General features: G+C 39.4%; 2 protein-coding genes across 4 annotated transcripts; both read right to left on the reverse strand.

Annotated features, from left to right (window-relative positions):
- Nucleotides 1–671: 671 nt before the first annotated feature.
- Nucleotides 672–7,760, reverse strand: zgc:77486 (uncharacterized protein LOC405808 homolog). Of its 2 annotated transcripts, none has more exons than XM_062424974.1 (6): nt 7,629–7,760; nt 6,263–6,462; nt 5,780–5,891; nt 4,157–4,284; nt 3,114–3,218; nt 672–1,555 (listed from the first exon to the last, which is right to left on the reverse strand). In XM_062424974.1, exons 2-6 carry the CDS (start codon nt 6,420–6,422, stop codon nt 1,407–1,409), a joined length of 654 nt encoding a protein of 217 aa, XP_062280958.1. In that variant the 5' UTR covers nt 6,423–6,462; nt 7,629–7,760; the 3' UTR covers nt 672–1,406. The 2 variants fall into 2 exon arrangements, with proteins under 2 accessions (XP_062280958.1, XP_062280959.1); XM_062424975.1 differs by having other exon boundaries at nt 7,645–7,737.
- Nucleotides 7,761–7,870: 110 nt separating this feature from the next.
- plin3 (perilipin 3) lies at nt 7,871–16,702 on the reverse strand. 2 transcript variants are annotated; one of them, XM_062424973.1, is made up of 8 exons: nt 16,591–16,702; nt 13,001–13,090; nt 12,572–12,767; nt 12,139–12,221; nt 11,281–11,512; nt 9,691–10,031; nt 9,054–9,269; nt 7,871–8,638 (listed from the first exon to the last, which is right to left on the reverse strand). In XM_062424973.1, exons 2-8 carry the CDS (start codon nt 13,067–13,069, stop codon nt 8,492–8,494), a joined length of 1,284 nt encoding a protein of 427 aa, XP_062280957.1. In that variant the 5' UTR covers nt 13,070–13,090; nt 16,591–16,702; the 3' UTR covers nt 7,871–8,491. The 2 variants fall into 2 exon arrangements, with proteins under 2 accessions (XP_062280957.1, XP_062280956.1); XM_062424972.1 differs by having other exon boundaries at nt 9,054–9,272; nt 16,591–16,701.
- Nucleotides 16,703–19,988: the final 3,286 nt, after the last annotated feature.

The raw sequence follows: 19,988 nt of genomic DNA on the forward strand, positions 1-19,988 counted from the left end.
GTCTGCTGGTGGTTAGAGAAACATGGAGCTTCACTCTGTGACTCCACAAAACAAAAAAGGGCATTCAAGAGGAACACACTGTCTTACTAACATCTCATCAATCAAGTAGGTCTTTTTTTTCCAACTAGCGTGCTGAACAGATCAAGTATAAACTGCAAATGACCCAGATGCTGAACAAAACTGAGTAGGTGTGGCACATTATTTTGCGCTCTGCAGTTGACACACTTTGTTGTGCTTTTGTTTCCAAATCCTAAATAGGGAACATTTTACTGCACAATTGTAACATAACAGCTTAACTGGACTCTACTCCATCATGTCAGAGCCTGTGTATTTTTTTCTTCAATGGTTATATAATCAAGATGGAATTACTTAAATATAAGTGAAAAGGTTAAGTAAAAATCTTATTGATTTGCTGACACATGCTGCCAATCCTCCAGCACAGACCAACCAAATGATAAAAAATAAATAGAATGCAATCACACAATTCAAGCTAACTACAATATATTAATATAGATCTTCTGATGTCATACGCTCATTAAAACAGAAAGAAAAAAAAATAAAAATAAAACAAAACACAGAATTCAATCACTCAGGTAAGTCAAGGTTCTCAGTTTCCCCTCCCATTTCCCTCCCTGCCCCCCACCCCACCCCACCCCCCCACAACTGTTCATGCACCCAATATCAGTATGATAAGTCAATATATCAAAGAGAAATATTTCTGGAAAATGCTGAGACTTGGGAGTCCAACGTGTGGTGACCCATAGAGTAAGGGTAAGAGGAGGTGAGAAGGGGAAAAAAAGTCTGCCAATTTGACAAGAAGTTGACATCATTTTTACTCTGGAAGAAAAAAAATCATATTCCAAAGCCCTTAAAAGGTCTTGCTGATGGATGAAATCTCCCAGCTAGTTATTTTTTAACTTGCTAGACTTTCGTAATTGACCTCAGTGTCGTTACCCAGGCTGTGACACATTCCTTAACAGCTTACCCCTGTCTCATTTCAACTACCTTACAGGGACTGTATAAAAATAAACCCACACGATCCCCCAAGTTGAGAAACAAAAAGGGGTAAAATCAAATGCCTTCCCTCCCCAGAGCAACATGTCCACCAAGCCCCTACAGCTCTCTCCCCAACTCTCAAGCAAAATGTGCACACACACACACACACATTTTCATACAAACACACACAAACAGAAACACTTAGGTTCAGCCGCAAACAGTCACTAGTGGAGAGAGAGGGAGATGCTAGCAAGGGAAGCGTCTGGACAGTGGCTGTGACTGCACCACCCCACCCCGCCCGTCTTAGACTACCATGAACAAATGAAGCCATGATATCAGGTGTTTTCAGCCAAGTCGCCATTGTTCAAATTCACAAAGTCAGAGAGACTTTTTTTTTTAGCAGTCAGTCCTCATAACTTCTGAATTTTCTCAGCCACCACGATGGGGTTCTCCTTACGTATGCGGGCTGCAGCTGCACTCCGGTAATCATAGGGACAGTCGTGTTTGTCAGAGTAACGGTGAATGGCACAGAACAGGTTGCCACAGCGACAGTCAAAACCTTCAATAAAGAGAAGTAAACACAATCAGTCTTAAGTCTTTATTGCAAACATTATTACATAATAAAAGAGCAATTGCACACTAATTCTTGTATAGAAGACACATATTGCAGCACTGACCTCTATGGGTTGAAAGATTTAAATTTATTGCAGCTCTAAGCACACCTAACATCACCGTCTGGGTGTAGTAAGTGTTGCAATCAAACTGGGCATATCTAAAATTGTGTTTATAGTGTACAACAAAATATTCCTTTAAGAGCAAGAAAGGGCTGAAATGAAGAGTTTGACAGGCCCTGGAGGGTGCTGCTTCTATTAGGATGCATACATGCCCACTGTGTGCCCATTGCATGCTGAGGTTTTGGATCAGGTTTAATATACAAATATTACAGTTGAACTTTAAATGGCTCCTGGAGACGATTTAATCGCGATCCAGTTTGGAAAAAAGTGTAGGCCAACTGTACACTGTGAAATGCCTCTGACTGTGAAATGCACCACCAACCTGCAGTATGCAGCTCTCTGTACCAAAGTGGAAATAACGTGGCACAAACCATGGACTGGGAGTTGGATTTTGCATAATAGTTTAGAGCTACTGATGATGCTAAGTCCTTGAAATTAGCAATGACTTATTTCAAAATGACAGTAGGTGCATGAAAACTTGATATACATACAACATACTAAACTAGGAGTCTCTTTTTTGTAGCAGTTAGAGTCAGCTGATGGAGCTCTTGGTTAGATTACAGATTAGGCTTTTCATACAACCTATAAGTGATGAAAAAAAGGACTTAACAGGGTGAATTTTAGAGATGTATTTTAGGTAGAGGAATCATGGCTGAATAACCATGTGGGAGCCATAACGTAGATTACATGTGATTGATTTTTCCAAAACTGTATTAAAAATCATTTGTCATTCATTCATGCGTGTTTGAAATGGTGTCTGAAGGAGAATGCGAGTAGAAAATAACAAGGAGCTGTTCCTGCGGGGAACACCACAACTGAGATGTAAAGAAAGATCTGATTTAAGAAAAAATTACAGTGAGCTTGGCCTGATGCTCTAAGCTACTGAGCAGCAAGCTCTGATCAGTGGTATCAGAAACAGCAGTAAGATATTTCTTCTATTTCAGAAACCAGGTGAATCTCCAGAGTCATAATGAAACAAAAACAGTTCATTTATCTGTAACAGTTAAAAGGGCTCTGTTCGCGTCTACCTGGAAGTCAGCTGATTTAAAGACAATACATTTTGATGGGGTCATTCTTACTTTCAATTTACACAGGACTTCTGACAGTAGTGCAAAATCAAAAACGGCCCCCTTCTTGTCCTGTGCTCTTTGAGGCCACAAGAAGATATCAGTAACATCAAAAATGGTGCCATGACAAGATCTTCACTGCTGTAAATAAACTGTTCTGAGTTTCCAACGCTGTCTGGTTATGATTGTTGGGTGAGGAGCTGAGAATCCCACCAATGCTGTTTCATGACTCATAAACCTTTGAACCATGTCAGGAGTTAAGAGGAGCTCACTGCTCTTTGTTTATGTCAATATGCACCATGAAATTCTTCCTTACCAGTAAGGCCCACTTTCTTCCGGCAAGAAAAGCAGCGGTTCTTTTTCTTGTTTTTGTCAGGGGTTTGGTCGCCATCAGAAGCCTGTGCTGCCTCCCCCACTGGCTCTGTTGAAACAAAGCACAATGAGTGCAAAGCAGTTCATTCTTTACATGTTGAAATGGATGATTCCACAGTAGCACAAGGGAGCAGAGTATGTTAACAATAACCGCTCAAAAACCACAGATAACACTAACCCAAAGTAAAATATTGAAAAGATGCACTGTAAAATAAAAAGGTACATTGATCAAAACATTCGGAAAAGGAACATTAGAGCATTAGACAGATTCTAAAGAAATGATATTGTGTCTGCAGTTTCTTGCTCTTTTTGGGAACCAACTCTTGCCACTAGACCACTACCTTATACCCTGCCTCAGCATATACATCTTAATGGAGGTTTTTCCATTAGTACAATTTCATTATACTGTAATTTTCTGGTGAATTTAAACAGAATATGTAGTGCGAAAACAGGGGGAAAATAATCATTTTACCGATTTGATATGCTATAATTCTTCTGCTGAACCAGCAAGCATCGTTCAGGATCCATGGTGAAAGATAGCAATTCACCCGTCACAAATTTTCTTGCACATTTCTGATACCTCAACTCAAGGTATCTGGTACAGATTCCTGATCTGATACCAGTGCTTTCTTTTTTTTCCAATATTGCGTATCTGTACACCACACTGTGGGGAGCTCACTGGAATCATTTTTCTGTAAGGGATTGTTAAGGCATTAAAAAACTGTGTCAGCAGTCCGTGGTGACTTAATGAATGCAACTGAAGGCATTACTTACTTCATAACTATGACATGACATTAAGAAACTGTAAATCAAAGTGGATCAGTAACATCTAGCTAATACCTGATAAACCCCCAGTTTACCTGTTTATTGATAACCTGCCCCTTAAAAAGAAGTGTTCGCCACTGCTGTGAGCCTGACTGGCTGTATGTGGAGTGACACCTGGGTTGATGGGTTTGTGAAAGGAGCACAGCTTTCTGTGATGCTAACCTGTGCTGTTGGAAGTACCCTCCTCTTCTCCCTCCTCTGCCTCTGCTCGATCAGAGTCTACAGCTCCCGAATCCTGGGAGATGCTCATAGCTGTCATCTGTTGAGTTACTGGGCTGGGAGAGCTGGGACTGACATTATAAGAACATAAAATACAATTTTAGACCATAGAAGAAATATGTACAATTTCAAAAATGTAATTAATAAACAACTTTTTTAAATTAAATTGGCAATAAATGTATGGAAAAAAGATTTATGTTTATTTTGTTGGACCGCAAATGTATTCATGAAAAACTTGGTAATCACTATCCACACAATATGGCTATAGTAGCCCAACAACACCAAAAATAATGTAAGGCAATTTGGTATATTGCATTTTTTTCCTTGTTTTACTTTGCTACATACATTACAGCCCATCACTTCGTTTGGTGGCTCATTACTATTGTTTGGACCTGTTTCTATCACAATCAAATTAATGAGACAGAAGCAACCACTGCACCAACAGACAGGCCATACAGAAACCACACATATCAGACACAAAGCCCTTCTGATAATTCCAAAATGTCATACCAGGAACAAATGTTTTATTTCTAGATATTTTGGGAAAAATAAAGCCATTACTGAAACAACATCTTTGATAACTGGGTGCACTATAATGTTGGTTATGTGTGTTTCCCAGGAACCTCATAAATACAGTCACGGGTCTTGTATTATACTACAATACAGTTAAAGCTCAAATAATCAATCCTCCAAAAGTATCTCATGTTCCTAATTTAAATTCTTTCCTGGTCTATTGTTATTTTCTGTGGTCTCTTTCCAACAAATGACAGTTATCTCTATAAAAGCGAAAACACATTATAATACAAACATTTGCTTTTCATCTATTAAAAACACATTTGTAAAACTCCAAAACACCATCATCTTCCAATTAGTTTCTTACCCATCTACCCCTCTTCAAATGGTACTAAGCTTTAAAATTCCAGAAATATTGATTTATTGGCATAACTAAAGCAAACCACACAATAGCTCTCACAAAATGCTTTATTACAAAAAAATGAACTAGGCCTGCAAAAAGTATTCAACATCATTATGCAGCAGTTTTAAGAACAGGCCTTCAAGCAAGTACATTTCTCTTCAGCTCTTCTTTCTGTGTCAACTTTAAACAACTGACCTCTCACAAACTAAAGCTGCATTTGTTTATCACCACAAAACAAATATGACCAAAACTAACTATGTGAACAAAAAAAAAAACCCCAAACAAAAACAAACAAACATTGATCCATACTACCAAAGGACTCCACCATCCACTAAAACACATTGTTTCACAAAAATAAAACATACATTTGTTTAAAAACCCCACAATGTCCACGTCACAATATTGCCATGGGTTTAATGGTGAATCTATGCAGAAGAAACTAAAATACAGAAAGATGCTGAGAAACTTTCAAATTAAATATTATAAAATGCATAAATTCCAAAAAACATTTGAAAATAAACACAGAGGATTCAGTATTAAATTCTACGTGATGGATGGTTAACCAGAAGGATTATATCTACTTCACAAACATTTATTAGCACTTTTACGAACAATACAAGTATGAACAAATTTCCAGTCAGTCAACATACCTGGTTGTTTGTTCCTCAGGTGGGGTTCCTGCCACCTCTGTGCTGGGCTCTGAGGTCGTCGTCTCCACAGTAACACCAGCTGATCCTGGTGATCCTGCCGGTGATGTAGCAGCTGTGCGGGGACAGAACAATCCGACATCACAAACCTGAGGTTCTGGCCCTAAACATGGACGACTTTCCATCTGTTTCTAAGTATCTTATTATGTGCTATTTATTGCCTGTGCTTGTCTACCATGATCACATGTTTTTTAAGTTAATGTGAAACAACAGATGGAGAAGTCACTCTCTTGCTTTCTGATGCCACAGTGTAGGCAGCTACTGCTACCTCTGTTCTCCAACCCCTTTTAGCGAATTCAAGTGCCCATCACGCCTGTACAATTTTTGAGTGACCCCCTGATCCAAGTTTATGTCAACTTTTCACCTAAGACCCGTATCCAGGACCCCCTGCCTTATATTGGTCATGTCTCTCCCCCATCTTCCTACCTTTCTCTCCTGGGGGGCTGGATCGCCCCCCTCCCTGTTGCCTCTGCAGGTGTTCCTTGTAGCAGACCGAGCACATGCCGTTGGTGCGGGGGTTACCATAGAAACCGCATCCCATAGTGCAAAGCATTGGCACCTGCGTCTGATTGGTCTCCTGAGCCATACTCTGACAGAGGGGGTAAGGGGGATGGGAGAGGATATTCCTGAAAATGGGGTTACAAAAGTTAGTTAAAATGATTAACAGTCCCTGCTTAATTACATGATTAATTATCTTTAAGCTAAAAGAGCTTGGAGACTGGCATAGGAGCATGAGAGTAGAGTTGGAGCAAACTGGGAGCTTATTTGTAAACTAAGGGTTATGACCAACTAATTCAAGCTGTAATGAAAGGTTCACAACTACATCATTCATAATTAAATCCAACACCAAGTGAGTGACAAAGTCCAGTTCTACTGAAGCAGAACTGGACTTGGTCACACTTAACTGAAAGTACTGTCTAAATTATGTAGCTAAATAAGTGTGTAAGACAAAAGCGATCTCTGAGATTCATAGCATAATATGACAGTAAATATATACAAAACTATATGATTATTAATTAATGTAATGATCCTCTTGATTGGCAGAAGGCACCAGGAGTTTTTGACAAGTAGTAACGTTAAGCTATAGCATAACCCCTCAAAGTAGGTGGAGAGCTGAGTACAACAATGAAAACAAAAGGTACAAAGAGACATGAACAATTCCACTGCAAAAGGCAAATTACAGTCTGCGAAAGCATACGCTAGCTCAGCTAGGTCGTGGTTTCTTCCGCCGCACAGCAAGATGTTTTGGTCAGAACAAAGTTAACCAAAAAGGAACAAAAGCTAACACACGTCTGCACAAAAACACCTTGAAAACTTTAACGAAAGCCTACATTTAGCCGATGATCTGACAAACGTTAAAAGTACAATGAAGCTAAATAACTTACAGCTGACTGCCCCCAGTTTGAGTTTGTCCGCAGCAGAAAACAATTGACGTCCTATGCTTGCATAGCTCAAAGCAAACACTGTAACATTAGCAAACAGCTTCGCTGGACGTTTTGTCTGCCTGACACTACATACCAATACAAAAAGAAAGGACACATCTCGACTGGTAGCCTCTCATCATGATGAAAATCAAGAAAATAAGAAATACAGCGTCCTTAGCGACAAGCTGTAAACAAACCTGCTGTTTTAAATCGAATAAACGGCTCGTGTTAGCAGGCTAACGTTAGCTCAACTGCTAGCATTATCAGCCAGCCCAAAAACAGAGGGCTCACCGACAGTGTCCCGGCTGATTTTAAATCGGTTACACACAGCGGCACCCAACCATAGCAGTCTAGAGGGAAGACAATACCTGAAATGCAAGGTACCGGCGGCTGTCGACGACCTTGGGCTTCAGATTTGTACAAGTTGTGTCCCCAGCAGAGCGCGCGGCCTCCTACCCGACGCCAGCTCCCGACATTCGAAACAACGACCATGACGTCATCCTCAGCATCGATTCAGACGGCCAGCACAAAGTCCACCACCCCGTTCACAACAGGTCACAACAACAGCAAAACACTCAAACATGATACTCTGATGACACTGACACTGTGCTGCGTCCAAACATTTTTATTAGCATGTCAAGCTCACTGACAGTGCATTAGCTGCTTCCATAAACTCATCAAGGCTCAGACACGTAATACATTAAAATTGGTTATCTAAAAACAAATGAAATGCATTATGAACTGTTAAGATGTCAAATGTCTAGATGTTTGCTCATGTCTGTTTTATTATAATATGGGCTTTTTCGGGCCCCTGAGATGATCTTGATGTTTTACAGACAACATAAATTTGGCTTAGTTCTGGGAATGCTTTAAATTGTTTTTAGCCTAACAAAAAGTCTTTCAAACACCCAGTATGGGTACAGGCAGGTAATCTTTGAGAAGATGTACAACTATTATTTATCCAGATAAAGATAAAAGTAAGTGCACAAATGTATAAGGCCACAGGTCAGAGCTTTCCATTATGGTTACACAGTTTTCATTTTCATCACAAATGTAGTATCATTACCTAATAAGTGCATCATGAAGAGTAATTATGGCATGAATTTCAGACCTCTTTCATTATAGCAATCTGATATGCAGTACTTTTTAAAATGGTCCATCTACAGTAAACATAAGTCTTCTGTCACCACACTAAATGAATTCATGAAGAAACACAACAAAGTCATCAAGTCTATTGCTGTGGTCCGGCCTCCTCCATTGACACATCTCCCACTGGCTCTGGTTTTTCAGTGATTTGAGGGGCAAAAGGCCCCACCAGCCAGTTAAGGGGTGTGTTGTTTAGCAAGTACTCCATGACACCATCCAGAGACTGTTGAACCTGGGAACAGTAACATATGTGTATTACTTTATACACAATAACTTAATCATAAATACTAATACTCAGAACAAATACGTTACCTCAGAAATATGCTTAAACTTTACTGTTGTTAGGGAATACTGAGGTTACATGTGTACATTATTAAATACAACATAAACTCAACTGTCCTAGTTTCATTAATGGATATGAACGAGGAGTTATTCCTGAGAATGTGTGTTTATTTATGTGCAATATGTACTGTGGTTCTAGGGATGCTGTACCAAGTACCAATGAAAAGGTAATGGAGGAGCTACCTGTGTTAAGTGACAGGATGGAGAAAAAAAAGGAAATACAAATTCAGGCAAGAAACTATATTAAGCTTAGCTGATTCAGCAAATAATACATTGAGGTAAAGACAGTGTAGAGCAATTAGTACTTGGGTCAAGTGGTGACGGCTCCGCTCCAGCAGGAGGGGTGTGAGGGTGCTGGTGTTCCCTAAAGAGGAGTGCAGATCTTCAGCTGATTTTCGGGCACTTGTCAGCTGCTCCTGGACTGCTCCTGGCAGACCCTGAGCACTTGATACCACATTGGAGCAAGCTGATCGCAGCTGTTCACTCAGACCACGCACCATGGACAGGACCCGCCCTTCCAGCTGCTGTGAACAGACAGTGAATGATAAACATTGGCATACTTAATGAAATATGATAATATAGCTTTATCATATAAATTCCTCGCAAGTCCCTTCTATTCATGAAGCATCCGAATTTTGTTGACACACTGTAATATCAATCCTGTCACTGAATCTGTGGTGGCATTATAATATAATGTCAGCCTCTTTAATGCAACTCTGATTTATTTCTGAATTTCAGGGCTCTTCTATTGTTCTTGTAACTATCAGAGAAATGTTTTTTTTCTCCTTTTTTTATTTGTTCAAGCAGTATTATTGTCATTTTGGAGTATACAAGCTGTCTATGTACAGCCTATGCACTTTAGAGGCTCTAAAATGGAACAATAATCTGGTTAGAAACCATTAGTCAATACCATAGTCAATTCCCAAATGTTATAGCCCTGACCTCAGTCTCATCTTTGGCCCCATCTGGCTCTGACTCATTCTGTCCAGCTCCACCCTGCTTCTGCTTCCACTCTGTCCAGCGCTGCAGTAGCTGCTCTGACGCTCCTCCTATCTGGTTGCCGGCGGAACCCAGACTGGAACGGGCACTCTCTAGCAGGTCCAGAGTACTGGTAATCTGAGACACAGCAACATGGGTTGCATCCCTTGCATTCCGCGCACGGACCAGAGACTGTTGTAGGGCTCGCTCCTGCACCTTAGCAGAGAGTTTCCCCAGACGGACAAAGTAGCTGGGGCTGGCAGATAGGGTAGCAACCTCACCTGTGGCAGGTTCAGCCACAGCAGCTGAAAAGAGAAAATAGGTGACACATACTCAATAGAGCAGCTTTATGTTGTGGGGTTATCTATTAAAGATGTGTTTAAGTATTTAGCTTCTGTGGAGGCTAAGGTTCATACACATTAACAATGTTTCCCTGTGTCTGTCTTAAAAGCCACTCTGGTGAGTCTGTGGGCTACCACAACCATTGAAATCCAAAATCCCCAGAGTAATACCATTAGGGGTACTTTGCTGATGCCTCTAATTAGAGCTCCAACTGCATCTTTTTCAGATCCATAATCAGAGGATGACAACCTCTTGTAGTATTTGTACTATATTGGTGTGTGGCAGGTTGTCATGATTACATGACATCATAGTAGCAGGTGTCAAAGCTGTGAGTGCTGGAAATTGTAGATCGTTTACGGGCCAAGTTAACAGAAGGAAGTTCATTTTAATGTCCTGTCTCCCTCGCTATGAATAGCATCAGCAATTCAAGTGTTCAGCTCCAGGCAGAAGGGATCACGTTTTTGTAATGATGATCCCCATTTTGTCTTTAAAATGATGGTGGGAAATTTCTTAAAATTTGCTGTTTAATCAATAAATCAATGAAGCAAGTATAGACTGCAAGCTGCTGACTGAACTTTAAGTAAAACACAGTAATATCAGTGACTATTTGGATACTTACCCTTTCTAATGTAGGAATTAAACTTACAGGTATGTAAAGGAACAAGTCTAATCATTGTGCTTAAACTTTTAACATTTTCTTCCTAATGTAAATCTGAAGCAATACTAATGCTTTACAGAAAATGGATGCTGCTACACATATTTTCAAGTGCGGAACTAAATAGAATTTCTTCATATTTATCTTTTGGTTGGAGGTGCAAATGAAAAGAACAAAAAAACAGTTTAGTAATCTGATTGAGGCAGTGTAGCAGTTCTCAAAAGGCAATCAGACTTTTTTGCACAGAATTGGAACCTGTTATCACTCCCACTTTAATCAACTGGTGTGTTAGTTTAAAGACTAACTAGAGAGAACAACTACATATAAATTATGAGTGCTTTGTTGTTTAAAAGTACTTTTAAGTACTTTTTTAAAGGTACTTGAGTACCTCAACTTTACATACATATCCCTTAGTTTCTTACTTGTCTAATCAGCTCTACAGGCTAATAAGCCACTTCATATATTTACTTAACATCCGTGATTAAAAAAAAACAAAAACTTGACATTTGACGTATTTATGGACTAATTGTGCTTCCAGATTTAGCATAGCTACTGACCCAGCTCCCTCTCAGTGAGTGGTAGGTTCTGGTCAACCCAGTCCTCAGATCGGCTAAGGGCCAGGCCCATCCCACTGCTGACCATCTGGCCCATCCTGGTGCCCATGACAGTGCTGATACCTCCGCTGACTGCTGCCCGGGTCAGTTCGACACCACCCATCACAGCCCCCACCACAGCATCTTTGGCCCCTGTCACTGACTGGTAAACCATGCCCACTGTATTCGACACCACCTGAAGAGGAAAGAGGAGGTAATGAGGTACCCTACGAGTACTAGGTGGTGTTATGTATTTTGGACATGTCTTGACAACAGATATGACATTTGAGATGATTTGGCCTACAAGGATCAGCTGATAATGCTAGGGTGTACCCGCATGAGAAAATAAGAGATGGGGTGAATAGAGGAAAAAAGAGAGGCTGCAGTTAAGTCACCTTTTATATTTTTAAGATTCTTTATTGTCATTTTAACCCATGGCTAAGTAATTTTTACAGCTACAGTAACTGCTCACATATTCTGAGATGTAAGCATTGTTGCTATGGTTACCTCTAGTTGAATATAACATGTGCACTGGCTAAACTATTGACCTGACATACTGTGTGTTTGAGGTGTCTTGATACATGAATCAGAAACAAATTAAAAAATATAAAGTATCATTCATGCCCATGGGAATGGTTATCACACATTATTACAAGGACTGCAATTCTGTAAAAAACTTCCAGTGTGATAAATGTCAGTATTATAATGAATAGATACAATTACACAGTTAAAAGGGTGAGGAGAAAAGATGCCTCACCAAGGACAAATGACTAAAAGGGGAGGTGTGTTTTTTTTGCCTACATTATAGTAGAGTGGTCTGACCTTGTCTGCTGGTTGTTGAAGAATAGGTAGCTTCTCTTCCATTTTATCCAGTCCTTTCATGGCATATTCATTTACTGTAGCAACTGAAACAAGTGCACAAGAGCAGTTTTTGGGAGGAGTTGAAAGGCAAAATGGTTTTGATAAGGACAAGAATCCTAAATGTATCAATGGGAAGTGATATAAAAAGTACAAAAAACAGTGTAACAGTACAAACAGTACAAGGGTTGGGAATGTTTTAACAGATGCATCCTCTACATAAAGATACTAATATTGTATTTTTAGAAGAAGAAACAAGTGGACCTGACATTGGTTTTAAGCCTGTAATGAGCCGCAAGCCTGCAATATTCTTTTATAGTACATTTTAATGCAGTCAATTTATATGCTTCCATTGCACTTATATTACATCATATTTTATACAGGGAGCAGAACCTACGCTGCGGCTCTATGATGTCCAAAAGAGGCTTGGACCCGGTGGTGGCAGCTGCTCCCAGGGTTCGGACACCAGTCTCTGCTACATCCATCACTCCCTTTAGCAAGGGCACACTGTCTTTGGTGCTACTGTAGGCGCTGGAAACAACCTCACAAGCTGAACTGACCAGGGGCAAGTTGCTCACTCGAGAAACAACAGTCTAGGAAGTAAAAAAAAAAGAAGAATTAATGTCAGTGAAAAGGTATAAAAATGGTGAAATACCATCCAGTCTCTATAAAACTCTTTTCAGTGCAGGCTTTAAGTATTCCGTTAAGCATAATGATTGATTCCCCTCAGTGGCTTATCAAAATGGGGAAATTCTGAGCATCAAATGAGTTCATCATATGCTCCTGTTTTGTAATAGGTGTCATTTTGGGTCATGGTGCTCCTCACCTGCTGGTCTCCATTAGCTGCTTCTGCTGCTGCAGCTCCAGTCTCATTAGTCTTCCCACTGTCTGCCATTGTGACTGCTGGATTCAATCTCTGACATGGAATATAGTGTCAGAAACAGACATTCACCTCATATTGCTTAGTATTCATGATGACACACTCATTCCTCTCTGATAATCTTTAAGTGGCTGATATATTTTATCTTGCAAAGAAGTAGTGTCTTATGAATTTGGTAATGGATTCACTGTCCTGTCAGACGGTTTAATATGGGCAGAAAGGCAACTCGACCGTAATGAATTAATTTGTCAACACTATGATGCAATGAGGATGTAACTGCTGCATTTTTTTTTAAATCCTAAAATGGTGCAGCCAAGCAAACACTGACTCAACACTATGTGAAAGTCAAAAATCAGTTAATGATATATTTAGAATTTGTTTTTTCTTTCTGACATCCCACAACTGTATTTTTACATTTTTAAAACTGTGACAATGCTGTGTAATAGCATCCTGATAATAATAAAGTCTTAACATCAGATGCTGGTTAAAATCTTGCTTATGAATACAGGAACTAATGAGGCCAATGTTTTGTAGATTAGGATGTAGGCATACATTATATACAGTAAGTATGTGGGAAAATATAATAACTATTTAACATCACCACCCAGGAGAAAAACATACAGTTTCATGGTTAGCTGTGTGTTGGTTATTTCAAGTTTAACTCATATTAACAAATATGCTGGGGTAAGTTTTAAAAGTAACTCTTGATGGCCACATAGGAAGACTGAAAAGGTCAAAACTTTACTGAGAGAACAATGTGTTTCATCTTTCTGAGTTAAGTACAACTGGTCCATAAGATTCTGCCTGCTTTCATGAAACATGAAATATGAACACAACATTAAAGGAATACAGAGATGATAAATAATGAAAAACAATTCTTGAGGGAAAAAAAAGTTTGTCTAATTTGAAATGATCGCTTTGAGTCAGAGAAAAGTCATGAATAAATGGTACTGTAGGGCACTAATGCTGGAGATTGATTATTCTCAAGCTCACATAAAGGCATAAAATGGGCAAAATGGACCTCTGGTATCATTTATAAAGTGAAAATTCTTAAATGAAATATTGGGCAATACTGCACTTCTGCTACTGTAAAATATTGCTTAAATGAAAACTACGCCAACAAAATTAGTCAAGTGAAATACTGCTTCAAGTGAAAACTATCCTATAGAATTACTACAATGCACTAATGACCTAAACGAAAACTAAATCACATAGGATAAACTAAACTAAAAATAAATGAGGAGAAGAAACTGCACATTATGTCACAGGCTCAACTTTGGACAAGATGGGTGAGACACTGTAGATCACATATCACAGTATACTTTATGTTATGATATATATCACAATACTGATGAATATAGTTACTGATTAAGAAGCTTTATGGATAGCAACAACCAGATGAAAGTGTGTGTTTTTGTCAAATACAGTTAAGAAACTTCATCACATTGAATCTAAAAAAAATCATACTAAAATTCAATATTACCATAAAGCAGTCCTGCTCAATTTTGGAACATTGCTGATAATAGTTTAACACCACAAGATACCATATATTAAAGCTGGTCTCTTAAATCCCATTAGACTGAGTGAGGATGTAAGTGGGAGGCTGTGAGACAACAGAGAAGAGATACTGTGAAGGCAGAAAGGAAGTGAAGAGGCATGTTAGTTGATTGGAAAGAACCCTTCTCCTTCAGGTGCTCACAACATGTGGACAGCATCTGTCCATGCTCTACCAGATGTCGAAGTGAGACAGTCGGTGACTCCACCTGTCATTGCGTGAACATTGTTAACGACCACTTGACATGCTTGACCTGATGTATAAAAGCAGAGGAGTCAAAGGAGGACACGGTGCTTGTGATCATACAGCTGGAGCAACCTGGTACTCAGGTAGATTAGGCTGCACATCCACCCTACAGCAGATAATGCTGCCTGACACATCCAACAAACTGCTGAAACCAAGCAGTTTAAACCACTGATGTCCTTCAAACAGAACCACTGTTTCGACATGTCACATGTTCTTTTGGATGTCAATCTGAATAAAATACACTCTCTGATAATTTTCACAACCTCTGGTGCTGCAGACAAGTCTCTCTGGGCTCTGAATGATTGCAAATTGCATTTTGTTGCAACAGCCTGCTTGAGCAACATGTTTTTTTCACAGAGGCAGTTGATGAGATCTTCACTAGCTTTATTACAAAGCAAAGTCTGACACTTTGCTCCCTGATATCAAATGTGAGATGAACTCAAGATAATTTGCAGAGACACAGAAGGCTATTATGCAACATAATGGAAGAAATCTGGAAATAATCATATCACTGCAGCGTTTCCACCAAAGCAACAATAAAAACACTGTTTTTTCATTTCTATTGCATTGTAAGACTGTTTGTCAAATCCTCACAATGTTGAGCTGCACCATCTTCTTTTTGTTTAAGTCCAAAAAACAGAGGCTGCTGTGCTCCCTTTGGAGGCGAAGTGACCTTTGATATTACTGGGCAAGCTGCAAGTATTGAGACACTCGCCATTGGAAATAGTGTTGGAGTTGAAATAAAGGAGAAATTACTTCTAGTCAGTGTGTTAAAGAGGCTTACAGCTGTCCCTGATCTGAAAGAAAGAAAGAAATGCTGATGTGGTCAAAAACAGTAAAGCAAGTAAATCAACCAAAGAAGGGAAGAGCTAGGTTCTTAAATGTTGAACTGTCTTATATAATTCAGTTGTATCTATAATAGCGTTGACCGACATCAGTGAAATAAATTTGCATGGGCTCAAAAGCATTTAATCAGAGGTTTACCTGGAGGTCAGGGGGTCCCAAGACAGAGGGATATGGAGGGAAACACAATCTGAATTATGTCTCTAAAACGTTTCTACATTTTTTCTATTTTTCATGTGAAAAAAATGGATACTTTCATTTCATGAGCCCCCCAAAATACTTCAAATGAAACCGTCTGAAAGGGGAGGAAATCACTTAAAAGACATTACTTCATTAAGGGGCATCATTTGGTCAGATGGTTGGGGATCACTGCTTTCAAAAAGAGGATTTAACTACATTAGTCTTCTTACAACGCAAATGTAAAACGGTGCACTGCGATAACACGTCTATAGGGCGACAATCTCCATCATTCATCCATTACTCAGCCCACAAATTCTCCGTTTTGTCTGCTTTTTGAAATAAAATGATTTCCTTCTCAAGAGGGCGCACTGTTTTAGGCTACCGCGCAGCTGTCATTTCCTCCACTTTACAGCTAATGAACTTTACCCCAAATGAGGAACTACATCGAGCTGCCTGCGTGACCTCAACAAACCGTAACTTTTTCTTTTTGCTTCTTTTTGCTTTCTTTCTTCTTCTTCCCAATTCATCATAATCTGTGGTCGGTGCAACACTCAGCAACACTTTACAAGCAAATTTAGTGTCAACAGTTGTCTCCTCAGCAGTGAAAAGGAAGTAACTGGTTAATTTCGTTCGCTGTATCTTAGCAACACGCTGCCGTAAAGTTGAGAGTTGGTTTCTAAAAAAGTACGGAGCTGTCAAGTCTCACACTGACCTCATTGGCTGCCTGTTGCTCCTCTGTCCTGCTGTGACCCTCTGTCTAACCAGACCGCAGAGGTGCAGTGTCTTCAGTACAGGCAGAAAGGCGGAGTAAGGGAGGGATTGTCGTATTTACTTTTAACCAATTAAATCACAGCTCTCAGAGGTCAGTGCAGACTGCTGCTGGTTAGAAATACATGACATTGCTTCATATGTTTCTATTGTTGTCTACTCACTCAGTTGACATTTACATGATCTTGCCTTGTCGATTTGTCCCTAGCTTAGAGGATAATGTCCTGTTTTGGATTCTCATCCTGATAATAAACTCATTGATAATGTGATAATATAAAGAATGCAGTTCATTTGTGCAGTGAGCAGTAGTGAGACTAATCAGCCTACATTCAGGCTACTTTCAGTAGAGTACAGTAAGTACAAGTTTCCAGGTACTTTGCTTGAGTTATTTTATTTGATTCTGTTTCCTATAATTATAGCCTTTTTAGCTTATATAGCCTAGCCTAATTATTCTACTACTACATCTCAGAGGCAAATATTACACTTTCTATATTAGTTACTTTACAGAAAGCTGTGACATACAGATGGGTGACAAATTAAGAAAAAACAGGTACAGGTCTGAATAGTTGACCCCTAAAGTGAGGGGATCTGGTAGCTTTGATAGTCTGTGGGGGGCATTTTGCTGGCATGGTTTGGATCCACTTGTCCCCTTAGAGGGAAGGGTCAAAAATCAATACAAAGTTGTTCTGAGTAATCACCTTTATCCAACTATGAAGCATTTCTGTCCTCTAGGGTTGGTCCGATGGACGATCGGACGACCCCCCCCCCCCCCCCCCCCCCCCCCCCCCCCCGCGTGCGCAGCAGTTTCCCGCATATTGATAGCGTCTCCATGACGCCCGCGTGCCAGAGCAAAGCTATGTGTTGCCGCTTATTAGATCGGCGATGAACACTAAGACTAAGGAGCTGGTCATAGACTACATGAGAAAAAAAATTGATACTTAGCCCCTGTTCATCAGCGGGGACTGTGTGGAGAGGGTCACAGACTTCCAGTTTCTTGGTGTTCATATATGGAGGATGACCTGACCTGGAGCATCAACACCACTGCTATCATCAAGAAGGCACAGCAGATATTGCACTTCCTGAGAGTACTCTAACCAACTCTCACAAAAACTGCCTGCGTCCTTTTATTATTACTCCATTTAGAGCATTTTGACCTACTGCATCTGTGTGTGGTTCTCCAGATGCACAGCTGCAGACAAGATAGCACTCTAGAGGGTCGTCACCACAACCCAAGAGATTATCGGCTGCCCTCTCCCCTCCCTGGAAGATCTGTACAGTTCCTGCTATCTCAGGAAAGCTCTCCATATTCTGCACTTTTAAGGACTGCATCTCAGTTTCATTGTGCTTTGTACAATGACAATAAAGACATATCCTATTCTATTCTCTTTTAGACTAATGTATTTGACAGTCTTCTCCACCAGCATCATCAAAACACCAGGGAATATCTTTTGGAAGAATGATGTTCATCCCTCCAGTAGAGTTCAGAGACTGTAGAATCAATGCCAAGGAGTACTGAAGCTGTTCTGACAGCACGTGATGGCCCAACACCTTCCTTTAATTTGTCACCCATCTATATGATTGATTAATAAAATATGGATTATTATATATTAAACTATCCAGTAGTAGACCTATTAAGCAGTCAATGTATAATGGCCCGACAAGTGCAGACCTCCACTCTGTTGTTAATACTTATGCACTGAAGTCATATTTTGAATGCTGGACTTCTTACTTATAAATAATATTTTTATAGTATGATATTGCTGCTTTTAGTATATTTCTATTAAATGACCCTTTCCATCACTGGCATTTCACAAATTCATGTTAATATGCACAGTCATGTTGCCACAATATTTTAATCCACACACGGCATACAGGTTAATTAATTGCGTAAAAGCGTACAGAAGCACATTGTTAGCACAAGGTCCACTCAAAGGACATTTCCAGAGCTTTCTGTCACATTTAGTGGCCTTCATCAGCAGATGGAGTTTGCTTTGTTGTCAGGGAGAAGCGTTCAGTTGTCATCATTTGTGTGGGATTTTGGTCACAGTGGACCCTGCTATTTGTTCTCTTTTTTGTGAAAACTCTTTCCAGTTAAAAATCCAAGTTTCCTTTATTTTAATCTTCCCCAATATAACATCTATTAGCAGTACATAAACACCTCATAAATGCTTTATAACAAACTACAAGGAGAGGCATCATCTTCTTAGTTTTGAGAATTTAAGATAATTTTCAAACTTGTGTTTTATGCACAAAATCTTAAATGGTCTGCCCCCACCTCCATTAACATACTTTGTTGACTTTCGCTCTGAAGAGTCTATAAAATCCATATGAATATCCTCAATGAGAGATTGTTTTATACCCTTTCGTCATAATGCCTTTGGGCATTCAGCTTTTTTTGTGAAGGCCACAACCCAGTGGAATGCCCTACATGATGCCATTAAGAACTGCAGCTCCATTTGCAGCTTTAAAATGAACTTGAAGACAATACCAAAAAGGTTCTCAGCTCTGGTCTCATTGATTTTAAAACACTGCATATGTGTGTGTGTGTGTGTGTGTGTGTGTGTGTGTGTGTGTGTGTGTGTGTGTGTGTGTGTGTGTCTGTGTGTGTGTGTGTGAGTGTGTGCGCGTGTATACTTGCACGTGTGTGTGTGTGGGTGGGAGTGTGTGTGCATGAGTGTGTGTGAGTACGTGTGTAATGTTCTGCTCTGTGTAATTATGTTATGTTTTACTTTTGACATGCTAAGGGACTGTAGATGTAAATTAGCTTTAAGCTACCTCTGGTACAATACATCAAATGGCAACATATATGTTTAATATTGTACATGGTCCCTTTACAAATAAAATAAAATAAAATAAAATAAAAGTAGTTCGAAGCAGGTATATATTTTAGATTTTCATTAACTACTATATTACATTAACTCTATAAATGTTTTAGATATGTATTCACTCTCCATGAAAATGAAACGAATTCTATCCACTGATGAAGGCCATGAGATGCTCTTGAAAAATGTAGTGAGTGGACTTTTTTTGTCAGACACTAATTTCAGTTTCCATTAATAATTTATACATGTATATAAACAGTTAATACATGTTTTATAAAACACTGTAAGTTCATGTATGTAACCATATATAATTCAACACGTTTACACCTCTGGTATACTGTGTTATAAATCATTCAGTAACTGTCTATACCAGTTGCTTCATATAAGTTGTAGTTGTTGATAAATGCATTAATAAACACTTATATCTGCGTACTGCTACATTATAGTGATTTATACACAATTTATTACCATATAATTACCAATGTATATGTACACATATATATCTAAATATTTATATTCA

This window comes from Scomber scombrus, chromosome 8, assembly GCF_963691925.1.
Source record: "Scomber scombrus chromosome 8, fScoSco1.1, whole genome shotgun sequence".
NCBI classification, from domain to species: Eukaryota; Metazoa; Chordata; class Actinopteri; order Scombriformes; family Scombridae; genus Scomber; species Scomber scombrus.